General features: G+C 39.4%; 1 protein-coding gene across 8 annotated transcripts in view; it reads right to left on the bottom strand.

Annotated features, from left to right (window-relative positions):
• Positions 1-4520: 4520 nt before the first annotated feature.
• Positions 4521-23608, bottom strand: part of KCNC2 (potassium voltage-gated channel subfamily C member 2) — a 152873-nt gene continuing 133785 nt past the window's right edge. The window contains exons 3-6 of one of the 8 annotated variants that reach the window (XM_073327749.1): positions 15055-15982; positions 12142-12309; positions 6681-6775; positions 5547-5632 (exon numbers count right to left, since the gene is read on the bottom strand). In XM_073327749.1, coding sequence (XP_073183850.1) covers positions 6714-6775; positions 12142-12309; positions 15055-15982 — 1158 coding nt within the window. In that variant the 3' untranslated portion in view covers positions 5547-5632; positions 6681-6713. The other 7 variants (XM_073327750.1, XM_073327748.1, XM_073327747.1 and 4 more) reach the window with 7 other exon arrangements.

Genomic DNA, 23608 nt, shown 5'->3' with positions numbered 1-23608 from the left:
TGAACTCCAATCAAAATTGTTTGGGACAGTTTCTAAACAGAATAGAGCAAGATAATGAAAAGGCATTGCTTAAAGAAAAGTTGTACAATTTAACCTTTCCACCACTGGAAGGAGTGCTTTTCAGATTATTACATTTTCCACCTGACTGGATGATCCACAATTTAAGAGTTTATTGGTAAGCGAACAGCAGATTTGCCAAGAGAGCTATGATTTCAAGTCTTTCCCATCTGCTCCACCGCCCATGAATGATTCAGTCATGAGCAGCCCTGCCTGATCTCTGTTCATGCAAGCAGAATATAGGAAAAATGCGAGTTGCCAACTCACTAGTTTATGTTCACCTTCAAAATGCAAAATGCTGCATTACATTATCTCAAAGCCATGTATGTCCATGAAAAGAAATTGTTAAGATCTTCATACAACCTTGGTGCTGTATTTTTTCACAAAGAAAGAAAATCCTTATAAGAAACAGAATCCAGCTATATTTAGAATCAGCCTAATAGGATAATATGGCATGTCTTTTATTATTCAGACAGATGGAAATTTGTATTGCTTCATTTTAAAGAAGAAGCTTAACAACAAAATCTTGAGCTTGCTGGTTTTGCAAATAAGCAGTCTACAGGCAAGAAACAACTTCCACATTATTATTTTAACAGTCCCTGACATCTGTAGCCTGGTGCAGCTCTGAACTGGCTGGCAGGAGGAGGCTGGGGAAGGGGATTGGGGTGCAGGAGGAGATGCAGGGTCTGGGAGGGAGTTTGTGATCTGGGACAGTGGTGGAGGAATCATAGAATCATAGAATCATAGAATATCAGGGTTGGAAGGGACCCCAGAAGGTCATCTAGTCCAACCCCCTGCTCAAAGCAGGACCAATTCCCAGTTAAATCATCCCAGCCAGGGCTTTGTCAAGCCTGACCTTAAAAACCTCTAAGGAAGGAGATTCTACCACCTCCCTAGGTAACGCATTCCAGTGTTTCACCACCCTCATAGTGAAAAAGTTTTTCCTAATATCCAACCTAAACCTCCCCCACTGCAACTTGAGACCATTACTCCTCGTTCTGTCATCTGCTACCATTGAGAACAGTCTGGAGCCATCCTCTTTGGAACCCCCTTTCAGGTAGTTGAAAGCAGCTATCAAATCCCCCCTCATTCTTCTCTTCTGCAGGCGAAACAATCCCAGCTCCCTCAGCCTCTCCTCATAACTCATGTGTTCCAGTCCCCTAATCATTTTTGTTGCCCTTCGCTGGACTCTCTCCAATTTATCCACATCCTTCTTGAAGTGTGGGGCCCAAAACTGGACACAGTACTCCAGATGAGGCCTCACCAATGTCGAATAGAGGGGAACGATCACGTCCCTCGATCTGCTCGCTATGCCCCTACTTATACATCCCAAAATGCCATTGGCCTTCTTGGCAACAAGGGCACACTGCTGACTCATATCCAGCTTCTCGTCCACTGTCACCCCTAGGTCCTTTTCTGCAGAACTGCTGCCTAGCCATTCGGTCCCTAGTCTGTAGCTGTGCATTGGGTTCTTCCGTCCTAAGTGCAGGACCCTGCACTTATCCTTATTGAACCTCATCAGATTCCTTTTGGCCCAATCTTCCAATTGGTCTAGGTCCTTCTGTATCCTATCCCTCCCCTCCAGCGTATCTACCACTCCTCCCAGTTTAGTATCATCCGCAAATTTGCTGAGAGTGCAATCCACACCATCCTCCAGATCATTTATGAAGATATTGAATAAAACCGGCCCCAGGACCGACCCTTGGGGCACTCCACTTGATACCGGCTGCCAACTAGACATGGAGCCATTGATCACTACCCGTTGAGCCCGACAATTTAGCCAGCTTTCTACCCACCTTATAGTGCATTCATCCAGCCCATACTTCCTTAACTTGCTGACAAGAATACTATGGGAGACCGTGTCAAAAGCTTTGCTAAAGTCAAGAAACAATACATCCACTGCTTTCCCTTCATCCACAGAACCAGTAATCTCATCATAAAAGGCGATTAGATTAGTCAGGCATGACCTTCCCTTGGTGAATCCATGCTGGCTGTTCCTGATCACTTTCCTCTCATGCAAGTGCTTCAGGATTGATTCTTTGAGGACCTGCTCCATGATTTTTCCAGGGACTGAGGTGAGGCTGACTGGCCTGTAGTTCCCAGGATCTTCCTTCTTCCCTTTTTTAAAGATTGGCACTACAGGACAGAGTGGGAGGTGCAGGCTCCGGCCAGGAGGTGCTTACCACAGGTGGCTCCCAGCCAGCGGCGCAGCAGGGCTCAGGCAGGCTGCCTGCATATCATGGCCCCATGCCGCTCCTGGAAGCGACTGGCTGCTAGCACATCTCTGTGGCCCCTAGGAGGAGCAGGACAGCGTGTCTCCATTCACTGCCTGCGCCCACAAGTGCCACCCCCGTAGCTCCCATTGGCTTGTTCCTGGCCAATGGGAGTTGTGGGGATGGTGCTGGGGGAGAGGGCAGCACACAGAGCCACCTCCCCCCTCACACAATAACATATTGTAGTGTGGCCAGCCCCTGTAAAATTAGATGCAATCCATTTAGGGCCCAGTTTTTAAATTCATACTCCCTTCTTTTTAAATAGGATTAAATATGACCACAGGTTATTGTGGTTAGGTACCAAATTTTCAAAAAGTATTCTCAGTTTTTTTGAATGCTGGAATCTCCCCATCTGTGAATCTGTCAACTGTGCACCTGTCAATTCTGCACACAGGTGCCTGTGATCAAAAATGTTGATCATGACATAATGGACACAAACGCAAAGCAGAAGATCATATACCAAGTTTTCAGTATTATTCAGTCATGAATCACCTCTCATTTAAAAGATAATTTCAAATAACTGGTCTGTTCCTAGATTTAAACGTTTTAAAAAATCATTAGAAAGCCAAAAGAATGGATTGCAGAATAATGCTAATATTTTTGATAACTTTCACTTAATAGTAACCACTGCTTTTTCAGAATTTCTTCTAATTCTATTAGTCTTCAAATATCTATTATGTATTCACTCCTATCACTGACTTGTAATAAGGCCTATTAATATATTCATTTTCTCTTTCTAGTATTAGTTTTCCATTCCCATTTCCTTTATCTCACTTTCTGCCTGATTTACTCCGATGATAAATCAATGTCTTTCCTTTTCAGATAATTTAGTTCATTCATGACTTTTTAATTCATATCTTCATATTAAAATATTATGCTGTTTATGTTCATGTCAAATTTATTCTCCCTCCCTCTTTTCTTTTTCAGCAACCATATAGCATGATGCTATCACTCTGATCCCAATTCTTTTAACAGTTTAATTTAATTTCTCCTTCTGAGGGTCCTAATGCCATCTTTATCAGCAATAACCCTTTTCTCATATAGAAAAAGCTCCATGGCTTTTTACACTGTGATCCTTAAGAATTCTAACTCCAGTCTGCATAGTGCACTTGTGGTACAGGGATATTTCAATGATAATATTTATAAGTAACACAGTTAATCTGATGCTGAATGCAACCTTATAAAAATATGGAGACATTTATTCATAATATCATAGATTTTAAGGCCAGAATGGATCATTAGGGTCATGTACACTGACTCCCTGCATAACACAGGTCACAGAACCTCACCCAGCAATTTCTGCATCAAATCCATAATTTCTGTTTGAGCTGCAGCTTTTAGAAAGACATCCATTCTTGTTTTAAAGACTTTAAGCAATGGAGAACGCACATCCCTAGGTAAATTGTTCTGATGATTAAGTACCCTTTCTGTTAAAAATTTGCACTTTACTTCAGATCTGAATTTGTCGAACTTCTGCTTCCAACCATTGACTCTCATTAAGCCTTTTTCTGCTAGTTTAAACAGACCTCTGCTGTCAAAAATCTCTTTGCGTAGTTACTTGTAGACCAAGTCGCCTCTTAGCCTTTGGAAAAACTAAATAGATTGAGCTTCTTTAGTCTTTCATTATAAGGCAAATTTCTAGACCTTGAATCATTCTTGTAGATCTTTTCTGAAACCTTTCTACTTTTTCAACATCCCTTTGAAGTGGGGAACCAGATCTGGGCAAAGTAGTCCAGTAAAGGACTCTCTAATACATCATACAGAGGTAGTACCACCTCTCTGCTCCTACTTGATACTCCCCTGATTTTATATCCAAAGATCACATTTGGCCTCATATCTACAGCATGGCACTGGAAGCTCGTGTTCAGTTGGTTACCAACCATGACCCCTATATTATTTTAGTCCCACTACACTCCAGGGTACAGTGATCTATTATTTAATCTATAATTAACTAGCCCAGTGCTTATTTCCACACAAACCCTGGGATCACAAACAGGAAAGAAACAAGATTCCTAGAGAAATATTTTTAGACTGATTCAAACCCAGTTCTCAAAAGTCCTCTGAATGAGCTCTTCATATGTGCCACAGGGGACTGGTCTGGGGAATGATGTGAATCATAAGAATGGTCAAAAGCCATTAACCTAAAGAAAGCGCATGAGCCACATTATAAGGTATGGTCCAAGCTTCTCCCCAAATCATTTGCCTTTTATTCTCCATTTCAGTTAGTTACATTTCTATTCGTTTCCACCAGGATTGTACATGCACCTTGACATGTTCACAAAAGTTCCACGATACAGAGTTTCACAACTGGGATAGTCCCTACATTCAGGATACCAGGATGACAAACAGATTCTGGAGAAAAGCTCATTAAATAGGATGGGGAGAACATAATTAACACACTGTAACAACTACAATGCATCAAAGACATAGAATAGACTAGATCAATTTACCACAAAACTCACAAAAAGTAATTGATCAAAGAATATCTCTCTTATGCAAAATATACATTTTAGGATCTAATTTTAATACATATTTTAAATTTACTGATGTTGCTTCTGTGATAGTTTGAATTAAAAAAAAACAAATATTCTTGCTGCCAGAATTTTATATCTCATAATACTTATAGTCTGAGGTAACAATGAAAAAAGACAGTGTACTGTGAACAAAGTCTGTGATGTTTGTCTGCAGTCACATTTCTCTTATCGAAGTGAAAAGTAAACAAAAATTGTCAAGTACACTGGAATTCATAAAAATATAGATATGGCAAACTGAGAAAGCAAGGATTTGTAGCAAAACCCACTCTGTCCGCGGTCATGACCTTTGCAAAAAAAATACCTTTGTTATGAGGGAAGTGAAGACAGATGTAGTTTACATCACTATCGTTTATCATTATAAGTGTGTGCCTTTGCATGAGCACGACCATACTGCAGGAACCAGGAAGAATACACAGAGAGAGGCATGTGGGCCTTTGCATGGAGTCTGAGATCTGATGACTTTGAATTCAGCTTCCTCTGACATAAATGGCAAAAGCTGATATTCCATGCACACACATTGTATTTACAGCTGACTCATCAACAGTGACTAGTCACCTCTTCCACTGGCAGCAGCAATTGAAATCAGTCCTTCATCTTCATAATAATCTCTACTTCCCGTGTGACAGCGCAAAGACCTGTTCAGTGCACGAGTTGTTTATCATGGCCCATTCAGCAGCAGTAGTCTCTTTCCAGTACAGTCCTTGGTATGGCTAAATTCCATTGTCCCTTTTTCAGCAGTCAAAAATCCATGATAAATTCTGTACAACACTGTAGTCAATATAACAGCAGCACCAGATATTATATTAATTTCTTTGCTAAAAAGCTGTTTGCAATTATCTCTCTCTATTGGCAATGTTTTACCAAAACTAAATCAATGTACATCTCTAAATATCAGAAATGTATACTTTGATAAAGATATTATAGTACAAGAAGTTTGACATGCAGGTCATGCTGTAGGGCTAGGCTATATACAGAAGAACATGTTACATGGTCAACAATAAAAGTTATTTCTCATCCTAACAAGAAAAATAAAACATATGACAGTCAGGGATTATTCAACAATCTCAAGGATCTCTTAAGACTTGGTTTAGCTCTTTTTCCCCCCTTCTTCCGTAAGACTATGTTGTTGGGTGTTTTTTTTCCTCACCAGCCAAAAATATCAAATCTACTGTTGCACTTGTACTGTTGCATAAACAGGTTCTTGCTTCTTAAATTGAAAGAAAAAGCCACTGGAGGGGATACAGTTTGAATACAGTAATGAATGTTGGTTGCTAGGTAGCGGGATTGATGTGGCTGCAGTAGACAACCAGTTAGAATGGCAAAATCATTGCCAAATCCCACACTTCAAATATCTTCAGAGTTCCCACATTAAGTAGGCGAAAGGATATTAACTTACACTTGAAATGTATAGTCTGTACCAATAAGGGGGGAAAGGAGAAAATGTACTCAACAGTTTATCTTAAAAGATAGGGACATTTTAAAGGTACTTCTGTGCTTTATGGAGACAGATGAAGAATACAGCAGACACGTAGCAAAACAGACAGACGAAACAACATATAGAACAAAGCACCTCAAGAAAAACAAAACAAAACACTGACTGAAGACATTTATGAAGCTCATGAATCATATTTAAGGCTGGTCAAACCCCTTTTGAGAACTATTGCCCTCCTATATTTGTACAGATAAAAATAATAATCTCCTTGCTTTTACATGGCACTCTGCCTCTGAAAATGTTGAAGAACCCTGGAGTAGAAAAATGACTACAGTACCAAGCAGCACTTGCTAGCTTAAGATTGCAAGCCTGGATGGTGTTTACCTTTCTTTCATGTTTTGTGCCTTCCCCAAGCCATTAAGAAAGAGATCTGGCCTCAGCTTGCGTGTAACCAGTAATGACAACCTCTTTGCAGTTATCTGTGTGCAAACAACCGGAAACATTCAGAACTCTGATACAACAATCTAGTACCAAAGTTAATCAAGAAATCAAACCATTTAAAAACAAATAATTTAACTAAATTAAAAAGGTTAAACAACAAAAAAACAATCCCACATACAGACCATTTCATCAATGCTTTCATTTCACCAGGATGGTACAATGCAAGAACACACATCCAGAGCCATCTATGGTCCCAGTAATCTGCAACACTGCTGTCAGGTGATGGAGACAGTATGGTCTATGCAAATGATCAGCCCCAAATCACATTGTGTGTGACAAAGACAAGATTCCAGACATCTTCAGAATGGGTTAGAGTCACAAGTAATGAAGGTCCAATGGCATGATTGATTATCATTTGGAAGCACATTATTTTTAATATATCTCCCTGAAAATACACTTATTTATTGAATATACTGGCCAATGAAGTCTACTAGCTGTCCTTTTATTGCTATGGTAAAGTAGGACAATATAGTAGATAAAAGGAGAAGCACTACTTTAGACAATCTTAAAAGCCAAGGTAAGAATCGTCAGCTACCCAAGTGGCATTTCTCACTACTGACATTTATATCATGCAGAATTTATACTGTATTTATGAAGCCTACAGTTAATGCTACATTTATTTCCATAATGTGGTAAACAGTATTTGAATTAATGCTATGTAGCCGATTGATGCCATCTGGTTTACAAGATAGATGGGATGGGAGATCGAGAGCGTCTTAGAGGACAAGGTGAGCTGTAGGGTGATGTTACTGGAGACAGTCTCAGAGCATTGCCTGCCAAGCCAGCTATGTTGTTTAAGCTTCGGGATTTTTCATATCCTTTTATGAGAAAATGCACAGACATCAGTTGAATTCAGCCAAAAAATAGACAAAGACAAACAATACAATGCAATGTAATCAAATGTACTATTTTGGGTTCAAGGGACTTTGTCTTCAAAAAGCTCAATGCTGAGACAAAAGGGAAAAAAAGAAAAGAAAAAAAGGGATCTTAATGTAGCTGTCCTTTCCAGTGAGATTAAACAAAGCCATCACAAATCATATGTGCTACATACTTTTAGACCTATTTTTCAGCACACCTCCATTGGTTTTAGTAGGGTTCAACTGAGTGCAAATCAAGTAATGATCTGGTCATTCACAGAGTACTATTGACCAATTGCTGTAGATTGAGTCATCTGGGTAATATACTCAAGATCTTTAAAAGAACAGATTGTAAAAAATGTGTTAGAAAGATATAATCTGTGTTAAACCCAGTTTCTAATATGAGCAGATTTTCCTTAAAATTACAGAAAACTATATAGTTATATAAAGTAATTTTATAGTTATTCATGTAGAGGATGAAATGAGGTTGGTGTAAAGAAGCTCTATCTCCAGGAATGTTAAGGCTCAGAGTTTGCATCGAATATAAAAGTATAATAAGATAGCTAAATTTTCAGATTTGCAATTTCTTTCTCATTTGCAAAGTTAAATCACAATATTTGCAGTCCTTATTTAACTGATTCTAATGAAAAGCACAACATGACTGCTCATGAGTCTAATGCGATGAAAAATTAATTCTGAAATCGGGTAGTCACATCTAAAAACTCTCACAATTTGGATGGAACATTGCACTTGCAAACATTTCTGTTCACATGTACTGCCAGCTCAGTCTACCCACTTTATGCTGCGTATAGATTTGTTTGAATTTAGTAGAGACTGTGCTTTTAAATCACCGGAAAACATTGCTCGTCATTGTCTCACTGTCTTAGAACTCAAATAGAGGGAATCCACATTACTAATGTTAGACAATAAAACCTGAATAATTCCACCCATGAAGCAATGAGTTAACCCCATTGGTTTGTACAGAAACACTCAGGGATAGGATCCAGAAGAATACCACAAAGTGCAAACGCTTCAGGATGATTCCTCCCACATTCTACTTCAAATTTTGCCTTATACTAAAAGATGTGAGCCCTAAACCTGAGAATACTTATGTGCATGTTAACTGTAAGCACAAATAGTCCTATTAACCTCAATGATGCTACTTACTTAAAACTAAGCAGATATCTAAGCAGTTTGCAGGACTGGGGCATTTGCATGTAAGGTACATGCAATGAAATCATGAAATTCTTGCTGAAGAATATTAAATGCGTAGATGAAAATACAGATGAGCAGTTACTTGCTCATCTTCTACATAGGATAAGTTTGGTGGTATTTATATCATATTTGGGAAGAGATGAGCAGTTTTAGGAAAATCTGGTCTTATGTGCTAGGGTCTCTCCAAAATACATGTTCTTTAAGGCAGAAACTGTGTCTTCTTTTGTGTTTGCACAGGGCCTAGTACATTGTGAACCATATTGGACACAAACAAATAATACATAATAAAAATTATAATTAATATTTTCCCAATCTCAACATTTCCTGACTGTTGTACTGAAAACATTTGCTAAAAGCAAATCTATAATCCAAAGTCTGCTAATACATTGTGCAGTGTTATCTCCAGATTGCAAGGGCAGGTTGGATTGAGATGCTTCACAAACCTCCAGTTTATTTCAAATTCATTTTAGAGGCTTCTATTGGTATTTGCACAGATTAGAAAGAGATAGCTTGAGAAAAAAAATCTATTTTTATTCATATTTGTCCAAATCCCTTGAAAACATACTCTTGGCAATATGGGAAGATGGAGAGGTTCAAAGGAAATTAGTTGATGTCTTTTACTCAACTTAGAAAGACAATATTTTGTTATGTTTTCTTTCCCCTTTTTTAAATGGCAAAAGCAAAAGAGAGCTGATAGGTGGGGGAAGGCAAAGATACTATGACAAAAAGAATGAGATCTGAAGAGTGGGGAAAAAATACACAGGATGGATGGAAGCAGGGGGTAAGAGTTTGATCCAAAACCCATTGAAGTCAGTCAGAGTCTTCAATGAAAGGAAAAAGCATTGAAACTCAAAATAAAAAAATGCAAAACTATGGCATTTGATGTGTGAATTAAATTTCAAATATTCAAATTATTTTGATGATATCCTGAGAGTGCTTTCAGATTATGAAGTAACAATCTGTGTTGAATAAACTTCAGGCCCAATGGTTAAAAGTATTTTGCTTATAGTGAAGCTTATGGCTAGATTTCAGAGTAGCAGCCGTGTTAGTCTGTATCTGCAAAAAGAAAAGGAGGACTTGTGGCACCATAGAGACTAACAAATTTATTTGAGCATAAGCTTTCGCAAGCTACAGCTCATGAGCTCACAAAAGCTTATGCTCAAATAAATTTGTTAGACTCTAAGGTGCCACAAGTCCTCCTTTTCTTCTTATGGCTAGAGACAGTCAAAATTTTCCAGATAGAAAATATTCCCACCAAAGAATATGGTGGGAACATTGGAACCAATTATTTTCCATGAGAAAATGTCAATATCAATAACATAATTCAGATTTCCTGGGGAAATTCTGAAACATTTTTATATCTAATTTTCAAATTTAAAATGTTGTTTCTTTCAGGGTTTTTTGTTTAAAAAAAATTGGAAGAAAATATTTTAAGCTATATCAAAACAATTTTTTTTTTGTTGGCATCAGCTTGAAAGAAAACACCAAAAGAAAACACCAAATTTTTAAGATGAAAATTTTTGAACCATGAATTTTCATTTGAAATTTATTGCAGAGAAAAGTTTGGTTCTTCTGACCTGTTCTAGTTGTGTTTTTTACCAAGTTAACAGTAACCAATGTCATGTTGTTACACTGAAATGTCTAATGGAAATTATACACTTGAACTTGCTAGGTGCAGAGTAATTAGGAGTTAAGGGTAATGAGCACTTTGCATGAGTTCCTCAGTACCTCGCCAGACTGGGCTTTAAATAGGAATTTCTTGAAGAATTGTAAATATCTAGTACATATTACAGATTCTAATTCTCAATGGGCAGAGGCCTAGGATCTGTGAGCAAAAAATATACAGTTGAACACCTACACCTGCATATGATATCACTCCAATTGCTCGTGTTACTAGCACCCATTAATGAATAATCATATTATTCTCCAATTGTAGTTATGCACAGAAATGCAGCTGTACACACTTACATTCACATTTCTGCATTCAGATCTCAGATCTTTTGATTTTTTTAAAATAGTGTCCCATTGTGGCTAGTAGAATGACCAACAGAAGTTAGAACTAAACTCTTTTCGTCGGTTGGATGAAACAAGCAGTTGGGACAGATACATTTGTTGTGGAAAGAACTGGTAGAAAACTTGCAGCAAAAGAATTTTTTAAGTTTCAAAAATCTTTTTTTTTAATTAGATCCAGTTGCAAACATACAGAAGGTGAATTCTGATAGCAGTAGCACATAACAGTTCAGAGATTTGCATCCTATGTAGTTATTGAAAACCATCACATTATTGCAATTCACTAAGGGCCCAATCCAGTTCCTAGTGAAGTCAATCCAATGAATCAAATTGACTTGTATGAGCTTTGGAATGTGGCCTAAGGGCAAGATTTTCAGCAGTGACCAATTTTGGCCTAACTCTGCTCCCTATGAAGTCAATGGCAGTAAAAAGAGGCCAATGTGGAACACTTTTGAAAATCCCACCCAAGAGTCTACAAAATGCTGAGCAATCAGACGTGAGCATGTTCAGTTTCTTATAGGAGGTGTTTAGCACCCTGCAGGATCAGACCCTAACTGCACTGCACCACAATTCTGGCTGGTGGAGACCATTCCATTTCTGAATAACCTTCCAGCCTTTAGTGATATTGCTATGCTGATAAACTGCCTTGGGACATCGTAAACTTGGCTTTCAAATCAAATACCTTCCAAAATGGCAGGGTAGAAACTCTATTGAATAGGTTTTGCTGTGCTCAATACAAAACCCTTTGGGCTTGTTCAATTTGTCAGCCCCTTTAAATGGCATTAATGTAACTATCTTTTAAAAAAGTATTAAATGTGAACTATTGTTTTTGGATCATTCACTTGTCTTTCAGGAGGATTTAGGGGATTTTTAAAGAAGCACATGAGTGATTTAATGAGAAAGAGCTACATTGCAGTCTTTCTTGTAGGGTACAGACAAATGAAGACACAAGAAGAATGACTGTCAGATATACCACAAAGCACTTTTGGGTAGGGGAGTGAGGAAAATAAAGAATGTTTTCTAAAAGGAAGGACCAGAAAAGGATAGAAAGAAAGAAAGAAAGAAAGAAAGAAAGAAAGAAAGAAAGAAAGAAAGAAAGAAAGAAAGAAAGAAAGAAAGAAAGAAAGAAAGAAAGAAAGCATTGAACTGATGTACAATCTTTCCTAATAGTGCAGTTGTTCACATCTTATTTTACTTGAAGCTTGCTTTTCACAAGTACATTGCTGAGTGACCTTTTATGATCTAATGAAAGAAGTCCATACCTTTCCTGATCCCTCCATCAGTAGCACACGTGTAATCACCTGTTGTCAGTAGGAAACATGTTCCCCCTCTTCTGTTTTTGTCTCTGGTACTAGAACGTCTGATTGGTGGGTGCCTTTCCCCAGGTGAGAGTGGCTGCTCACTTCCTGCACTGTCTTCACCTGATAACACTGGTTAAAGCACCATGCCCATTTACAGACAATAATGAATGAGGAAATGAGACATCACAAAGAGCTTATGTTGAATGCTGGATATTCCCATCACTCAAGTACAAAAAACAGTAATAATGTCATGATAAGAATAAAGAAAAAGATTGCAGTTCATCATTAATCACTACAAAATGCAGCAAAAGAGCAAAAGTAAATGTTTTATTCAAGAACAAATCATCTTTTGAATATCCCAGCCCTATTTGAGATATCTCCTAAGGCTCGACTAGCTTAACATAAAATAAAATGTCATCAGATAAAAGGCTATTCTACTGAATTACATGCCTTTATAGACTCTAACCTTTCCAACAGTAGTCTGCCATAATTGTTTTAATATTGTGTTCATCTCTTTGACTATCTTCTTTATTAAAAAAGAAGTCATGTTGACCATTTGCTGTTGAATAGTTTTTAAAAGAACTTTTGAGACAGGAATTAAGTGATAAATGTTTAGGGCCAAAGCCTGCCCTGAAATGCACAATTACATTGATTTCAATGGGAGTTACATTTAATCATATATAGCTCAGGGCTAAATGGGGTCCTTAGTCAGTGTGGTTAAGATTCAGCACACAATAGACTCTCTACATCACCCACTTTTGCTTTCCCAAAACCCCCTCTTTTAAAACAAGAAATATGTAGCATTTCAGGACCCAATTCAAGAAACCATTCCCATTAAGGAAAGCACTTAACCACGTGCTTAAGTGTTTTCCTGAATTGGGGCCACAAATGGCAATATTCTACCTTGAAGTTATGCACAACAATCCCAATAACTACACAAGAAATGAAGTTAGATATGGAGCACAAATGGTGGCGCTATCCAAGAGAGAGAGACAGAAAAAAAAAAACCCAGAAGTAGATCACTTTAAGATTTTTTTCTCTAACCTCAAGGATTATAACACCTTGTAAATAAATCAGCAGACTCACTAAAACTATCTCTCTGTGCTGTCACACAGAGCCTCCTCCCTTCTGGAATGCCTTTAGCAGGACTCAATGACACAGAAAAGCTGTTGTCATTAACACTTTGAAGATGCTGTCTGAGAATGTGTATCAGTCCAGCACTGTAAAACTAACTATATTCCACCCACAACACAGTCATCTGAAAGTTTTTCTCCCTTTTTTGATATCTTTAGAATTTAAAAAAATCTGTGTTACCTTTGCTTGAGAACTTTCGCAGAGTTCTCTCTCAAAGAGAGAACTCTCTCTTTAATTGATCTTCTTTTAACCTAAGACTAAGCAGTGGCATAATGTCAGAACAGAATTAAGATACTTTTCACAGTCACAATTTTCAGCTTCTTCCCTCTAAAGAGCAAGATCCAGCTACTGCAACACTGAAAGGCATGTTTTTGCATTATTATTACTTATTTACTTTACAAAAGGAGCCTAATGATTTATATGAGAGCTTTGCAATACAACTGTGTTCAGCATAAGAGTTAACAGATTTGAAAAAAAAAAATGCCTTGTGACTAGAACTGGTCAGGATTTTTTTAAGATTTTTTTTCCTGCCAGAAAATGCTAATTCATTGAAAACTAAACTTTTTCAGAAACTTGTTGGTTTCAACTAAACTTTCATCTGGAATGTTTTTCAGGTCCATGATGGAATTTCTGGACAGAGCCCAACTCCAGAATACTCAATAGCCACATAGTTAGGGCACTCGCAAAGAATATAGGTGATCTTGGTTCAAGACCCTGCTCTGCCTAATTTAGATCAGGAACTTGAAGCTGGGTCTCCTGCATGCCATGTGAGTGCTTTAATCACAAGGCTCTCTCTTTTTCCCAATAAATATTTAATTATTTGTACAAAGTGGAACAGTTCCAACAAGAGAGATTGAGAGCGCGAAAGAGCGAGACTAATTCTAAAACCCAGAGGTTAGGGTTCAAACTTTTGTGCAAAATGGAATTCTTGCTTTCTGACCAGTCCTACTTGTGACTGCAAATCTATAGTAATTAAACTAAATGCTACTTAACTTTGTTCTTTAATCTCAAACGATATTCAATGTGTGCTGAGAAATGACATCTCGAGTGGTGCTGATGATGGCCATTTTCAGTTTTTCACCAAGAAGCTTTACTTCAACTTAATATCTGTCATATTATCAGCACAACAGTAAAAACACAATGTGATGTCCCATATAATACAGATGTGGGAAGTACTTCTTGCCAGGGAATTGGAGTGCTGAATGGGAAGAAATCTGAAAGCTAGAAGCCAGCTTTCGATATTCTTCCGATGAGTGCTGTCCTTTACAAGGTAAAGCACCTGTTTCTTTGAAATTACTTCCTCTTGTATTGCATCTTACATAATATGCCACTATGTGGCATAGGCAAAGCTGACACAAGAGACAAACACTAAGCAGAACAGCATGGAGTTCAATTGTGTGGAACACGGTAGCTGTTCAGATAGTCACAATCATGCAGGAAAACAAAAGAACATCAGTACAATGAAACAAACAACAGGCAAAATAAATGGTGGATGTCATCAGCAGAAAAAGCATTCACAACATAGCAAGCAAACTGTATAGACCAGCTATGCACAGACCTGGGAATGTCATTGTAACTATTTTGCCATCTACAAGACTGACACACGCAAACACTGGAGTGAAGGGAGAGGGGAGGGAACTACATCTTTTAGTTGCAGAAAGATTTAATGCTTTCTGACACCTACTAAACATACTGGTCTATAAAGTATTTAGAAGACATGCATTTGAGATTGTGTCCTACCTGATCTGTTGTGTTCCATCAGCCGGCTGTCTTTGCCCAGGCAGACATCTCCCTGTGTGCTATTGCAGGCCATATTCAAGTCTGTCTTGCAAAAGGTAGGGGAGCTCACCTGCGGAGCAGGAGGGATGTGCTTCTTCCTCTTTCTTGGAAGTTTCTGTTTCGCCATTGCCAGGGAGTAGTACATTCCGAAATTGTTGACAATGACAGGCACGGGCATGGCTATGGTCAGCACCCCAGCGAGAGCACACAGAGCACCCACTAACATGCCTGACCAAGTCCGAGGATACATGTCCCCATACCCAAGGGTAGTCATGGTGACCACAGCCCACCAGAAGCCAATGGGAATATTTTTGAACTGTGTGTGCTCACTAGCAGATGGGTCATTGGGCTGGGCCCCTACTCGCTCAGCATAGTAGATCATGGTGGCAAATATCAACACGCCTAGTGCCAGGAATATTATCAGCAGCAAAAACTCATTGGTGCTAGCTCGGAGTGTGTGGCCCAGCACTCTGAGGCCTACAAAGTGCCGGGTGAGCTTGAAGATTCGCAGGATTCTCACAAACCTCACCACCCTGAGGAAGCCAAGCACATCCTTAGCAGCTTTGGAGGAGAGCCCACTCAGGCCCACCTCTAAGTAAAAGGGCAGGATGGCCACAAAGTCAATGATATTCAAGAGGTTTTTGACGAATTCAAGTTTATTGGGTGAAAAAACAACACGGACTAAAAATTCAAATGTAAACCACACCACGCAGACTCCTTCCACGTATGTCAGAGCAGGATCAGTCTCAATTTCATACTGTAGAACCGCCTCTGTGCCATTGATGGCATGCTCGGTTTTGTTTATAATAGTATTGAAAGCCTCATGGGTTTCCAAACAAAAGGTTGTGATTGAAACTAGGATGAAGAATAAAGAGGCAAAAGCAATGAACTGCAAAGAAAAGGAAAGAAAAAGGAAATCAGAACCATAAAGTCCTTTATATTAATAAGTAGGGCCCTACCAAATTCATAGCTATTAAAAATGCGTCATGGACCGTGAAATCTGGTCTTTTGAGTGCTTTTAGCCTATACCATACAGATTTCATAGGGGAGACCAGAGTTTCTCAAACTGGGGGTCCTGACCCAAAAGGGAGTTGCAGGGGGGGTCGCAAGGTTATTTTAGGGGGGTCACAGTATTGCCAGCCTTACTTGTGTGCTGCCTTCAGAGCTGAGTGGCCAGAGAGCAGCAGCTGTTGGCCAGGTGCCCAGCTCTGAAGGCAGCGCCCTGCCCGCAGCAGTGCAGAAGTAAGGGTGGCAATGCCATATCATGCCACCCTTACGTCTGCGTTGCCGCCTTCAGATCTGGGCGGCCGGAGAATGGCAGCTGCTGACTGAAGGCCCAGCTCTGTATGAAGCAGCGCAGACGTAAGGGTGGCATGGTATGGTGTATTGCCACCCTACTTCTTACTGCTGTTGATTGTGGCTCTGCCTTCAGAGCTGGGCTCTCCAGCAGCCCAGCTTTGAAGGCAGCGTCACGACTAGGAGCTGCACAAAAGTAAGGGTAGCAGTACCACAACCCCCTACAATAACCTTGTGACACCCTCCTCCCCCACACACAACGCTCCTTTTTGGGTCAGGACCCCTACAATTACAACATCATGAAATTTCAGATTTAAATAGCTGAAATCATGAGATTTACTGTGACCGTGAAATTGACCAAAATGGACCATGAATTTGGTAGGGCTCTCCGAATAAGCAATCATCAATCATACATTTTACATTGTACTTTTACACTGTATGGCATAATTAATTACAAAGGCCCCCAAAGTGATTCACATACAATGACACATGAAACATTAAACTGACGCAATCCCCGAGGTGGAGAGTGATAGCCACCCCTTACACTGCATGATGAACAAAAATATGGTGGCGGGGGACCTGTTCATCAAGGGCATCAGGATAACCATGATTCATAAGAAAAAGTTACATTATGCCTTGAAAACTAGAGTCCTGCCTGTTGAGTGTGGATATCAAAGTTCCAATGTCAAAGATACCTCCACCCCCACAGTTCTCAATCTCTGAAAGAGGTCTGACAGGTTGAGCTGATCCAAAGGGGGTTTGAGACTGTGGTTCATGAAATTCTGCTAAGAATATTGGCTGCTAAGAATGCTGCTAAGAATACTGGCTATATCCTCTGAAGAAGTCATCAACATTTCTTGAACCAAAAATATTAGATGTAAACAGTCAATTCATCGATGCAGGTCATCCATTAGAGAAAATTTTCTGATGTGTTATACAGAGAGCTGATAGCTCTCTCTAGATATGATTGTCCAGTACTTACCATTGTTAGACTCTATTTTCACTTGTCTGTAACTTTGCCAAATTTTAACCATTCAGACTGAAATTTCCCATGTTGATTATCTGCCTTGGGTTGAATATTTTTGGAAAGTTTCACCAAAAAAGATTCAGCCATTTCCAAAAGCAAGATTATGGGAAAATATGTTGTTTAGACCATGTTACAAAAATCCATACAACCTTTTCATTGAAAACCTGTAGTACCTCCATTCTTTGGAATGGAAACTTGAAATTGGCAAGAGAATTGCCCTGGTGTCAGGGATGTTCCTTTCGCTGTACCTGTGAAAAACTGCCCAAATTTGACCAAGTTATAAGCCTCTAAAAATATCAATTCTCACAGGCTCAGTAAAGATTTGTTCGCTTTTGGCAGAGAATTTTCCAAAAATTCCCTCTATACTGAGTATGCTCCAGCCTCAGGCTGCAGTGCCTGAGCAGGGCTGTTCCTACAATTGCTTCTCCTGGCTGCTGTGGACCACTGTGGCACTATGCACCAGAAAGTGAGAGCAGAGAAGCTGTCTCTCCTGTACTCTCAATATGGTCCTTTTCTGGCCCCCAGGCCATGAGGAGGAGAAAACACCCTGACTTGAATGCAATGGAGACAATAGGGAAAAGGGAGCTGAGGGAGTAGATTGGAACAAGAAGCTTGGAGGAGAAAGTAGGATTGGAAGCTGGGGTGTAGGGGATATTGCGATTGATTAGGCAAGGAGACAGGAAGCAGGGTGGGGAAACTGGGAAGGAGGTTGGGGCGTGGGAATGGGAACTGTAAAAGAAATTGGGATCAGATGAAGAGCCAGGGGAGTTCATGGGAATGGTCTTGTGGAAAAATTATTAGGTGATCATGTAATTAAACATGGTATTGTAATGTATATGCACAAGAAAGGCAAATTAATTGCCCAGGCAGCCTTAACTCGGACATTCCCTAACCCTTGAGTGTTTGACTTTGTAACCTTAACATTCTTTTAAAGTGGGGGTGGGGACTGTGCATTCTATTGTAGGTTACATTTTTAAAAGTATATATTTCCATTCATTTCAAATGGCAAGGACCCAATATTATCTTTAAAGAGAAATTATGCTTGCTATCCACTCTAAAACCAAAAGAGGAGAGAGTAGAAGGGGATCAATCTTTTACAAGTAGTTTAGTATGATCAGAAGAAAAAAAATCAGTTTACAATCTATTCTGAAGCATGCCTAATTTTGTGGTTATAGAGGTTTCTACAGCGATTTTCACAGAACTTTTAGCAACAACAGCTGCTCAGGCTCGCTGTCTCATTTAAATTATAGCTTGGACTGGGCTTGACCAGCTGAGATAAGGGAATCTTTAGAACCAAAATACAGAGAAAAGGGGGGGGGGCAGAAAGAGGGACAGAAAGGAGAGAATGAGTGGTGACTGTAGGAAAATCATGCTAGATCATATATACATGTTTTATTGAATGCTTAATATAGAAAACCAAAAGGGCCAGCATAAACAAAGACTACAAAAGACAGATATAACTTAGACTTCAACCAGGGGAGAGCATACTATTTGGCCACCCCTCAAGGGAAAAGTGGGATCATACACCAGACTGAGTTGAGACAGGTCACATCTGAACCACTCAATAATAATGACCATAATGTAATTAAATTTAACATTATTGTGGGGGGAAACATGACAAAGAAACCTGCCACAGTAGCATTTAACTTCAAAAAGAGGAACTACACAAAAATGTGGAAACTAGTTAAATGGAAATTAAAAGGAACACTCACACACGTTAAATGCCTGAAAACTTCACGGAGAATATTTAAAAACAACATAATAGAGGCTCAACTAAATGTATATCCTAAATTAAAAACAAACAAAACAGTAAGAGGAACAAAAAAAAATGTCACCATGGCTAAACAACAGAGTAAAAGAAGCAGTTAGAGACAAAAAGACATCTTTAAAATATTTGAAGTCAAATCCAACTGAGGAAAATAGGAAGGAGCATAAACTCTGGAAAGTCAAAAATAAAAGTATAAGGCAGGCAGGACAAGAAAGAATTTGAGGAGCAACTACCTAAAGACACAAAAACTGACAGCAAAACATTTTTAAGTACACCAGAAGCAAGAAGCCTGCCAAACAATCAGTGGGGCCACTGGATGATCAAGATGCTAAAGGAGCACTCAAGGAAGACAAGGCCGTTGCAGAGAAGCTAAATGACTTCTTTGTATCAGTCTTCACTGCAGAGGATGTGAGAGAGATTCCCAAACCTGAGCCATTCTTTTTAGGTGACAAATCTGGGGAACTGTCCCAGATAAATTTATCAGTTTGTTCTGAATACCTCAAACCGTAATAAAACATCATCAGGACTAGATGGCATTCACCCAAGAGTTCTGAAGAAACTCAAATATGAAATTGCAGAACTCCTACCTGTGGTACGTGATCTATCACTTCACTCAGACTCTGTAGCAGGTGTCTGGAGGAAAGCTAATGTAACACCAATTTTTGTAAAAGGCACCAGAAGAAATCCTGGCAATTATAGACCAGTAACTTCAATACCAGGCAAATTGGTTGAAACTACAGCAAAGATCAGAATGATCAGACACACAGATAAACACTGTAGGTTGAGAAAAAGAAATAGCTTGGGTCCCCTCCTTCTCAGATTCAACTGTGTGAAGGCTTTGGAGGTTGTTCATCTGCTGTGTCACATGCTCAATCTTCTCCTCTGCATTTTTCAATTTTAGGTGAAACCCTTCAGAGAGCTGGTGAGCCAACACAGGCTAAAGGGGCAGCAACCCATGGCTGACCCTCAGCCATTCATCTCCTTTCCATGAAATGTAACCAGAATGAAATCCCACTTTTCTTAATGCCCAGCTGAAATCATCCCCTGGATGAAAAACAGCTGGCGAAGGATGAACCCAGACAAGACTGAGATGATGCCGGTAGGCAACGGAAAACTCTTTGAAGTACTTGGCTCCTCTATAACAGCCCCCACTGTCAATGGCATTGCCCTCAGTCTGTTGCCAGCCTGTATCTTGGGGTCTTTTGATCTCCTCAGAGTTAGTGGATGCCCAACAGCCATAGCAGCAAAAGACACACATTTGCAACTGTGACCAGCCAGACAACTGAATTTTTTCCCTTCTATCAAACACAGAGCTAGTCATGGTGATCCATCCATCTTGACCTCTAGACTTGATTATTGCAGCTCATCCTATCTATGAAAGACGCTACATGCCCTGAAAAAGCTCAAACTAGTACAAAATGCAGTTTCCTACCAGCTTAGCAACATGTCACACCCCAGTTCTCCTCACTCTGTGCTAACAGTAAATTTATAAACTTAGCAAGATATTTTTCTTATAGGCTGAGAAGGAAGAACAAGAGAGTGGTTGTTATTATTGCTATTTAAATACTTGGGAGGCACCCACATGCTATAGAGATGGAAACAAGATGTAGAAGTAGATAGGTAGACTACAAGGAAATCCTGTAGTTTATAATACCTTAAAACCATAAAAATTTGTCTCTCTTGCACTAGACACATTTTTGAATTGCATTTTAATTATTTCACATTGCAGACCGCTAATGATCTTGCTGTTATCACAAAAGGCACAAAGTAATAAAAAATCATCAGTATAAAATCCACAATGCTCTTTCAGACATTACACAAACCCCCTCTTACAGAAGTACTACCCAGCTTTAACACTCATGGGCCACTAATCCTGTTATCAAAATTACAAATCCAAGACAAATGCCTCAAATGGAAATCAAAATACCAGTGAACTACTGGAGACAGAGGAACAGATAAAATACCGCTAAATATCTTTTTGTGATTCCACAACACTCACCACGGATTGTTAAGGACTTAAATGTATGATGTCTCTCAAGCCGTGATTCTCTCCCACCATTATACTGAAGCAAAATGTAGAGCTTCCCTGGGTGGGAGCCCATGAAAACTAAATTTGAGGTAAGCAGCTAGAGGGAGAAATAAATGGATCATCATCATATCCAGTGCAATGGGCAGAATGAAAAGGTGTTTTTTGGAGACGTCCCTGTTATAGTTGAAAGGGGCTAGGCTTTTTGTTTGGTGTGTTGGGGTTTCTTTCAATTTTAATGTTTCAGGGGTATATTAGCACTTGATTTCATGGTACATGGTACGTTGAATAAGGAATGTGCTTAAGTGCTTTTCTGAATCAGGGCCTAAACCATGGTGGCAATTTGTTTCTTAGTCTTGGGTGCCGACACTTGCAGAAAGTCTGGATTTCCTCCAAAGTAAACAGTGAGGGGCAGATTTTTTGAAGCTGGAGAAGGCTTGTAGGTTTCTGAAGTCTGGGGCCAGAATTTCAATAAAGATGCAGATAGGTACTGTCAAGGCTAATTCCCCACTCTGGCTAGGGTGACCAGATGTCCCTATTTTATACGGACAGTCCCAATATTTGGAGCATTTTCTTCTATAGGCACCCATTACCCCCCCACCCCAACTATACATACAATATGATGGGGGCTAATTTAGCTGCAACTAATCAGGAGAAAGATCTTGGAGTCATCGTGGATAGTTCTCTGAAGACGTCCACGCAGTGTGCATTGGCAGTCAAAAAAGCAAATGGGATGTTAGGAATCATTAAAAAAGGGATAGAGAATAAGATGGAGAATATCTTATTGCCCTCATATAAATCTATGGTACGCCCACATCTTGAATACTGCGTACAGATGTGGTCCCCTCATCTCAAAAAAAGATATACTGGCATTAGAAAAGGTTCAGAAAAGGGCAACCAAAATGATTAGGGGTTTGGAACGGGTCCCATATGAGGAGAGATTAAAGAGGCTAGGACTTTTCAGCTTGGAAAAGAGGAGACTAAGGGGGGGATATGATAGAGGTACATAAAATCATGAGTGGTGTGGAGAAAGTGAACAAGGAAAAGTTATTTACTTGTTCCCATAATATAAGAACTAGGGGTCATCAAATGAAATTAATGGGCAGCAGGTTTAAAACAAGTAAAAGGAAGTTCTTGTTCACCTCAGTGCACAGTCAACCTGTGGAACTCCTTGCCTGAGGAGGTTGTGAAGGCTAGGACTATAACAGGGTTTAAAAGAGAACTGGATAAATTCATGGAGGTTAAGTCCATTAATGGCTATTAGCCAGAATGGGCAAGGAATGGTGTCCCTAGCCTCTGTTTGTCAGAGGGTGGACATGAATGGCAGGAGAGAGATCACTTGATCATTACTTGTTAGGTTCACTCCCTCTGGGGCACCTGGCATTTGCCACGGTCAGTAGACAGGATACTGGGCTGATGATCACTTTAGATAAGCTATTACCAGCAGGACAGTGGGGTGGGAGGAGGTATTGTTTCATATTCTCTGTGTATATATAAAGTCTGCTGCAGGTTCCACGATATGCATCTGATGAAGTGAGCTGTAGCTCACGAAAGCTTATGCTCTAATAAATTGGTTAGTCGCTAAGGTGCCACAAGTACTCCTTTTCTTTTAGCCTTAACTTGGAATCTCTCCACCCTATTAGTTTAAGCCAGACCTTAATATCATTGTAACACAGTTTTCTTCATTTAGTAAATCAATCATTAATTTCAAATTGCACTGGTGCAAAACTACATGCTCTTTCTTCAGTAATCTGAAAAGCTTTTTTTTGCTGTTGAGAAAATGCTGTATGCAGGACTAATAGGGGAAATCAATTTTACTCTAGAAAACTAGTTTAATTTTGTAATGTGACCTGACAATTATATTCAATTCATTGTGTTAATTTATATCAGAGACTTGCAGCTTATTATTATTGCCTCCATTTCCCCAATCAGTTAAATTGCATTATTACACCCAACCCTTCAATTACCAAACTCTCTGAATCTGAAGATCTACAATGAGGCTTTACCTTAAAGAACCAGCATGGATACTGATCAGCTATTTGGACTTCTAATTGAAAAACTAAGACACAACAATCCTATACAGCCTTCCTGATTCTTATCAGGCAGGCTTTCTGTCCTTGTCTTAACTACAAAGTTACCACCTATTATAGCTCAATTGTTCTTCTTAAATCAACCCCCATCCACACACAAACCCCCCTTACTCATAGATGCTGGAACCAGAGGTGCTACTGCACTCCCTGGCTTGAAGTGGTTTCCACCATATACAGGGTTTATAGTTTGGTTCAATGGCTCTCAGCACCTCCACTATATAAATTGTTCCAGCACCATTGCCCTTACTCATGTGTGATGATACTAGTAACACCACCTGGCCAGGATGATTGAAAGCAAAGGGCACTCT

Source organism: Lepidochelys kempii, chromosome 1 (assembly GCF_965140285.1).
Source record: "Lepidochelys kempii isolate rLepKem1 chromosome 1, rLepKem1.hap1, whole genome shotgun sequence".
Taxonomy (NCBI): Eukaryota; Metazoa; Chordata; order Testudines; family Cheloniidae; genus Lepidochelys; species Lepidochelys kempii.
The sequence above is the reverse complement of the archived record's forward strand: the minus strand, read 5'-3'. Positions and strand labels throughout refer to the sequence as shown.